This window comes from Physeter macrocephalus, chromosome 17 (genome assembly GCF_002837175.3).
Source record: "Physeter macrocephalus isolate SW-GA chromosome 17, ASM283717v5, whole genome shotgun sequence".
In the NCBI taxonomy this organism is placed as follows: Eukaryota; Metazoa; Chordata; class Mammalia; order Artiodactyla; family Physeteridae; genus Physeter; species Physeter macrocephalus.
Window position 1 is genome coordinate 11,358,516 of NC_041230.1, and position 7,424 is coordinate 11,365,939.

Consider the following 7,424-nt stretch of genomic DNA (forward strand, 5'->3'; position numbering starts at 1 on the left):
TTGAGGCCACTCTTCATTCCCTCCCCCACTGCCAGCCCCACTCCCAGCCCTGCCAGCTCACAGGGCACCCCCCGGGCCCGTAGGCGGTGCAGGCGTCTTGCCTGTGACCTTGTTGGCGCAGTCCAGCAGGGCAGTGTGAATGTCCTTGGCACAGGCAATCTGGGCTTTGATGACTGCCAGGTATTGCGGATAGGGCAGGCTGTCAGGCTGGACGGCGTCAGGCTTGGTGGCTGTGGGCACCAGTGTCGGAGAGTGCTTGGCACTGTCACAACTCTGTGACAGGCACTCATGGGCCAGGCGCTGTGGGCAGGCAGGCAAGGCGTGGCATCAGCCTTCACTCTGGGTACTGCCAACCCCACCCCAAGGGCCAGCCTGGGGTAGCCTTTTCAGCCTCTGGAATCCTGGGGTCTTGGGGTCAGAGCCTGGCCCTGCCACTCGCTGGGTGACCTCAGGCACGCGGCTGCTCCTCTCCACATCTGTCTCCTCCTTTGGAAAATGGGTTTAATAACTACTTCTACTATCTAATAAGGTGAGAATGGTGAGAGCAGTGTGCAAGAGACACAGGCACAGGTCCTGGCAAGTTAACTTAAGTGCTAGTTGATGAATGTCAACTACTATTGTTGTGACTGTCCTAACTCTAGGCTTGGCACTGGCACTAGCTTCTCTGGTGGCACCTGCTCCTCCTGGTTTTCCTCCTACTTCTCTGGCTGGTCCTTCTAGATGCTTTTTAATCTACCTAAGCTTTAAGTGTGGTAATTCCCATATCCCTTCTCTTCCTCTCATTCTCATGCCCTCTAGGGGTTGTCTCACCCATACACACTACTGTTCCAACCTCTGTACTGATGACACCACTTCTGTGCGCCCAGCCTCCCCTAAAATTCCAGAGTTCCCATACTCTGTCCCCAAAACCACTCTCCTTCCTGGGTCTCTGTCTCAGGGACGGCCCTACCATTCCAACTAGAGCCCCGGGCCTCATCTTGGAGGCTCCTCCCCTAGACCGTCAGTCCCATGGCCCTGTGCACAAAGCATTCTGAGTATCTCTCCCACCTGCCCTTTCCCACTTCCTCAGGACCCTGCCCTGGTGGAACCTAGCCCTCCTGAATCCTGCCATGGGCTCCCAGCCTCCACTCTCAGCCCCTTGCACCCATCCCTCATGTGGCAGCCAGAAGCATATTCCTAAAAAGCAAATGGGTCCAAGTCCTTCGCTGCTTGAAACCCTCCATGGCTCCCCAGCACCCTCCAGGCTATATTCAAAATCCAACAAGCGCCAACGCCTACCACACCTCAGCCAGACTGAATTTCATGATGTTCCTAAAGGGAACTTAAAGCAGAAGCTGTTCCGTCTGGCTGGAACACCTTTCTACCACTACGAGGCTCCTCAGACTGACTTTTCCTTCAAAGTCCAGTTCAAAATAATGATGACAATGAGAATACTACAGGAAACATTTGCCATGTGTCCAGTACCAGGTTAAGTGCTTTATATGCAAGATCTTGCTGAGTCCTTCCCCAAAATCCATTTTCCAAAGGAGGAACCCAAGGCTCAGAGGTAGAGATTGGTGGTCCGTCTGACTCCAAAGGCTGTGCTCTGAGCCATTTGCCCTCCTCTCAACTCCTGCCCTTCTTCCATTTTTGTTCCAGCCTCCGCTCAGATGTGCTCTCCACTAGTAGTCTACCCTGAGCCACTTCCTCCCTAAACCTGCCCTAGGCAGGGTCAGGTGCCTTCTCTGGACTTCCACAGCGCCCTGAGCTTCCCTCATTTTAATCCTACCCCCTCTGCCTGTGCCTCCACGACTCCAGCCCTGAGCCTTCTGTCTGTGCTTCCCCCTTCAGAGCCCTCCATGGCCTGAGCTTCTCCCATCAGAGCCCTGACTACTCTGAGCTGTCACTGTCTGAGGATATATTTGTCACCCCACTGAACTGGAAGCTCTGTGAGGGCAAGGATTGGGCAGTATTGTGCCCCCAGCATCAGTTGCAGCATCAGCACAGGTCTGGGCCGCAGGAGGTGCTCAGTGAGCGTGTGTCGATTGACTGAATGAAGGTTCCTGAAGCACCAGGAACTGAGGCAGGGTTGTGGTCACCCGGTGGCTAGGAGACCCCTTACCAGGCAGAGCTCTAGCTGGTCACAGAGTGCATAGAACTCCTCCAGACACTTGTCAAAGCGCTGAATGGGTCCATCGCTGCTCTTCCTACAGTCCAGGAATAGAAGGTGCGGAATGTATTTCCAATCTCTGGGACTAAGTGACTACCCAACCAAGTATCCATCAGAAAACCAGGTATAGGCCCAGGAGACCCAAGGCAGGGCCTAGGGGACAGTTAATAGAAGAAGGGGCAAAAAGGGCAAGGTCAGGCGCTAGGGAGCCAGGCTTGAAAATAAGAGAAAAGTGGGGTGGGTGTGGTGCAAAGGGGATGAGTTTTCTAAGACTAGGATGGAGTTAGGACAGCCTGGAGAAAGAGGAGTACTCACTGTCCATTGTCAATGTTAGTGTTCTGAATCAAATTCTGGGCTGCAACCTTCATCAAGGTCTAGTTTAAAGAAGAAAAAAAAGGAGGTGCAGGAGATGGAGAAAGAGAAGAGGACACTTTTGGTAGATCTACACTCTTCCTTAAGATACACCCAATCTCAGGCCTCCTCTTCACTTGGCACTTCCCGTCCTGTCACCCCAGAGTAACTCCAGCTTCCATTCCTCTATAGCAATAACCACCTGTATTTTCCCAGAGGCCCGCTCTCACCTGGGGTTCTCGCCAATACCCTCCCGGACATACCTTAGAGTATGTCCCTCCCTTACCCACCACTCACGGTCAGTCTCTGTACAGGCCAGTCCCTTCCTCAGGCTTTAACGACCAGAGCTAAGTTTCTCTTTTAAACTCCCTCTCCCTCGAATTCCAGTCAGTCTCAAGCTCAAGATCCGCCCTGATCCCACCTCACACTGTCAATCCACAGAGCTTCGCTTTGGCCTCACGAAGAAGATCAAGTCTCATTCCTCTTCCCTGCCTAACGCTCCTTTTGCTCTCTCCCTGACTAAACAGTCCCCCCGCCCACCCCCGTGATGTCAGACAGCCAAATCTCCCGACCAATCACCTGCAGACTTTCCTTCAGCTGCGGGATGAGCATCTTATATCGCTGCACAGGATCGAAGTCCTGTTGCTGTTGCTGCAAAAGTCCGCTCTGGGCAGGTCCCACAAGCTGTGTTGGTGGTTGTGGCTGCTGCTGGGGACCCGAGCCACCGGCCGAACCCGGACCTGACACACTAGCGGCAGAGGAAGCCGCGGAAGCCTGCTGCTGGGATGCAGCCATCTTTCTCGCTTCGCGCGCGGGAAGTGCGTCAGAAGTGCGTCTTCCCGGTTTCTTTTCAGCGTCTTCGTCTCTAGGCCCCTTTTGCTGGTTAGCTCCGCCTCCCAGAAAATTTAACCAATGGGAGGAAAGAACCCACCCTCCAACTCAACTCTCAAATCCGACGTCTAGACTGAGATACCGATTCACCAATCACAAGAGGCTCTCCCTGCCTCGCTCCGCCCTTTGCCCGGACGCTCGCCAATCCGGGTGTGGTTCCAATCAGACTCTATTTCCCAGAAGGCGTCGCCGCCTGAGGCGACCTGCGGGCCTCAGAGCATTGGCGGCAGTTGGTGTTCTGGAGCTGTGAGTCAGTCCGTGGCGTTGTTTGCGCGTTTACCTGAGTACTACGTAGTACTACAGTGTTGCTGGAACTCTTCTCACCAGCCCACCTCACTCCGACCCTATCCCTGAGGAGAGCGGTGTCAACCCGAGCCCTGCCTCGGATTGGGCGTGCGCCGAAGTCGGCACGCCTTTTACCGTGGCTCTTTGAGTCTCTTGTCAGGACTTATCTCGCGTCGTCGCCATGGCGCCCACTATCCAGACCCAGGCCCAGCGCGAGGATGGCCACAGGTAGGTTCTATGGCGCATGGCTGTACTGTTTTTCTTTACATTTGGGTAGGCATTGGCGAGGTGGGAGGGTCGAGCCCAGTTTTTAACATACAACCTCACCAGCCCCCCAAGGTCAGCCCGTGACGTCACGGAGCGCTCACCCGCTCACGGGGCCGGGTCTCAGAAGGCGTATTGCCCCCCTCTTTCCCTGCTGTGGAGTTCTGGGATTAAGCTCTTGGGGACTTTACCCAGAAGGGATTTTTTACTTTTCCAGTCAAACGTTTGGAGACCCCTTTTCCCGAAAACAATTGAGCATGTGACCCTTTTTATTAAAGCATTTGAACACATCGCCTTCAAAAGGTATTGAGCACTTGGCTTCATTCATTAAAGCCTTTAGGAACACCGAAAGGAATACGTGACACTCTCCATTAGAGCACTTGGGACACCCCTACCAAGAGGAATTAGCGTTTGTCACTCTCTCCTTCCCTTTTAAAAGCTTGGAAAAACCCCCTTTGCTCTCCTGTCAATCCCGTTCTTTCCATCTTTTGTCAGTGTATCTCTTTTACCCACCAGGCCCAATTCTCACCGGACTCTGCCTGAGAGGTGAGCTCCATTGTGTTTTCTTAGGACGGGTGGGCCAGTGGGGGCTGCGAACAGAGGTGGGGCATCAGGGGCCGGGTTTTGAGCCACTGTGTTCCCAGGTCTGGAGTGGTCTGCCGAGTCAAGTACTGCAATAGCCTCCCTGACATCCCCTTCGACCCCAAGTTCATCACCTATCCCTTCGACCAGAACAGGTGAGACTGCACGTGGGGGTTAGGGAAACGCCTCACTTAGAATATGAGTTCCTTGAGGGCAAGGACTGCTTCTCTTGTTGACTGTTCAGGCATACAACAGTAGCTAGCACATAATAGTAGGTGCCCCGTAAATATTTAAGTAGGGAAGTAAGCAGTATCCAAGTCTCTTCCCACTGGAGAGCTGCGAGCCTGTTGACTCCAACATGGGGGACATTTCATTCGGAGTTCCTCCCTGGAGGAGCTTAGCCTCTGGGAAGCAGGGATGTGAGGGATAAGGCTGGAATCAGGCAACCATAATGGGCATGTTTCCCCACCCAGGTTCGTCCAGTACAAAGCGACTTCCTTGGAGAAACAGCACAAACATGATCTCCTGACTGAGCCAGACCTGGGAGTTACCATTGACCTCATCAACCCTGATACCTACCGCATCGACCCCAATGGTGTGTTGGGAGACAGGGAGGGCCTGCCCTAGGCTAGCAAGGGCTGGCTGTGGCCCTCCGTCATAGTCCTCCTCTCACCTTGCTCTCTCCTAGTACTCCTAGATCCAGCTGATGAGAAGCTTTTGGAAGAGGAGATTCAGGCCCCTACCAGCTCCAAGAGGTGAGGGGGTGCTGAGTGGGGACTCAGGACTGGCTCTGATGGGAGGAAGGCAGTGGGGTCCTGAGGTGCCTGATTCTCCCACGCCAGATCCCAGCAGCATGCAAAGGTGGTGCCATGGATGCGGAAGACAGAGTACATCTCCACCGAGTTCAATCGTTATGGCATTTCCAATGAGAAGCCTGAGGTTAAGTAAGTTGTGGTGGCTAGGGAGGGAAGGTGGAGCATTCAGTGGCCTCTGAAGGCTTTTTTCTTCCTCTCTAGGATTGGGGTTTCTGTGAAGCAGCAGTTCACTGAGGAAGAAATATACAAAGACAGGGATAGCCAGATCACGGCTATTGAGAAGACTTTTGAGGATGCCCAGAAATCCGTAATTGAGGGACTGGGATGCGGGGGAGGCAGACAAAGGTGTGGTTCCAGAGCACTTTGTACTCCTTCTCACCCTGTTTTTGCCTCTGCCAGATCTCCCAGCATTACAGCAAGCCCCGAGTGACACCAGTGGAGGTCATGCCTGTCTTTCCAGATTTTAAGGTCAGATCCAGGGCAGGGGGCAGAGAGGGATAGCCTGCCATCTCTGCCTGTCCCAGTCTAACCCCAATGCCCTCCATCTCCCAGATGTGGATCAACCCTTGCGCTCAGGTAATCTTTGATTCAGACCCCGCCCCCAAGGACACAAGTGGTGCAGCTGCATTGGAGATGATGTCTCAGGCCATGATCAGGTAAGTGGCCCTGCTGTCCACCTTGGCCTGCTTCTTATTGTCTCTTTCTCCTCACTCACTCTCTTTTTTTTTTTTTTTTTTTTTGCGGTACACGGGCCTCTCACTGTTGTGGCCTCTCCCGTTGCGGAGCACAGGCTCCGGACGCGCAGGCTCAGCGGCCATGGCTCACGCCCCTCTCCTCACTCACTCTTAACTGCGCCTCCTTTTCCCCCAACCAGGGGCATGATGGATGAGGAAGGGAACCAATTTGTGGCTTACTTCCTGCCTGTGGAAGAAACACTGAAGAAGCGAAAACGGGACCAGGAAGAGGAGATGGATTATGCGCCAGATGACGTGTGCGTGGGTTGGGGTTAGGTTTTGGGTATTAAGAAGTGTCTCCTTTTCTCCCTCACAGGGAAGAAATGGGGCTGACCCTATCCCTTTTATCCTCAGGTACGACTACAAGATTGCTCGGGAGTACAACTGGAATGTGAAGAACAAGGCTAGCAAGGGCTACGAGGAAAACTACTTCTTCATCTTCCGAGAGGGTGATGGGGTTTACTACAATGAGTTGGAGACCAGGTACTCAGCACAGTCCTACCTCACTCAGATTAGCCTGGGCTTGTACTTCAGTACCCTGGGGTATGCAAGAGCCACCTTGGAGGTCATTTATACCTAAAGATTTGCCATGTGCATCTGTAAGAGCAGAAGCCTGTTCATGCGTGTGGGCTGGACCTAGTTCTAACACAAGAACCCAGAAAGAAAATCTTTACTTAACACTGGAGATATTTAGAGCTTTCATGTAGGGTAGGACTACCAAGTTTACCGATACTAATAAGAGACTTCATGTAAGAGTAAACATAGCTCAACTATGGAGTAATACATAAAATTAGCATGAATGTTTTAAATGAAGCGCTAGATACCCAAGTTCAAAAAACACGACCCCCCAGACTTCCCTGATGGTTAAAAGTTTATGGCTGTGTTGGGAACCTTGGTGTAAAGGTTGGGAAAGTGTGACCCGGAGTTTCTATTTAAAGGAGAGATCCAAATTCTGATCCCATTAAGCCAGGCAAAAAATCTAAAAGGCACAGCGGGCTGCTGGGGGCTGGGTGACCTGGAGCTCTCAGCAACCTCCAAGGGGCACTGTGACCCAGCACAGCAACCCATTTGCCGCTGTGCTCGGGGTGGGGGTGAGGGGGTGGCGGCAAGGCAACAAAGGCCCAGGGGGGTCACAGAATCTTGTTTTCCAAAAGCCAGAAATCCAGATTCTGTTCTTTTAAAGTGCTGGTATCTAATTCACATTACAGTTTCTTTTTTTTTTTGTGGTATGCGGGCCTCTCTCTGCTGTGGCCCCTCCCGTTGCGGAGCACAGGCTCCGGACGCGCAGGCTCAGCGGCCATGGCTCACGGGCCCAGCCGCTCCGCGGCATGTGGGATCCTCCCAGACCGGGGC

At 53.2% G+C, this 7,424-nt stretch overlaps 2 protein-coding genes across 3 annotated transcripts in view; one reads left to right on the forward strand and one right to left on the reverse strand.

Moving 5' to 3' along the window:
• On the reverse strand, nt 1-3,381 carry MED29 (mediator complex subunit 29). Its single transcript, XM_007114482.3, has 4 exons — nt 3,080-3,381; nt 2,465-2,523; nt 2,102-2,186; nt 1-300 (listed from the first exon to the last, which is right to left on the reverse strand). The coding sequence occupies exons 1-4, from the start codon at nt 3,293-3,295 to the stop codon at nt 58-60; spliced, it is 603 nt and encodes a 200-aa protein (XP_007114544.1). The 5' UTR covers nt 3,296-3,381; the 3' UTR covers nt 1-57.
• A 200-nt stretch (nt 3,382-3,581) lies between these two features.
• The window catches only part of PAF1 (PAF1 homolog, Paf1/RNA polymerase II complex component), a 5,242-nt gene continuing 1,399 nt past the window's right edge, over nt 3,582-7,424 (forward strand). Inside the window, exons 1-11 of one of the 2 annotated variants that reach the window (XM_007114483.4) lie at nt 3,582-3,904; nt 4,436-4,486; nt 4,585-4,677; nt 4,996-5,117; nt 5,211-5,277; nt 5,365-5,466; nt 5,539-5,644; nt 5,737-5,805; nt 5,890-5,993; nt 6,212-6,328; nt 6,426-6,554. In XM_007114483.4, the coding sequence (XP_007114545.1) occupies nt 3,858-3,904; nt 4,436-4,486; nt 4,585-4,677; nt 4,996-5,117; nt 5,211-5,277; nt 5,365-5,466; nt 5,539-5,644; nt 5,737-5,805; nt 5,890-5,993; nt 6,212-6,328; nt 6,426-6,554 (1,007 nt within the window). In that variant the 5' untranslated portion in view covers nt 3,582-3,857. The remainder of the gene's footprint in view (nt 3,905-4,435; nt 4,487-4,584; nt 4,678-4,995; nt 5,118-5,210; nt 5,278-5,364; nt 5,467-5,538; nt 5,645-5,736; nt 5,806-5,889; nt 5,994-6,211; nt 6,329-6,425; nt 6,555-7,424) is intronic. The other variant, XM_007114484.4, reaches the window with a different exon arrangement.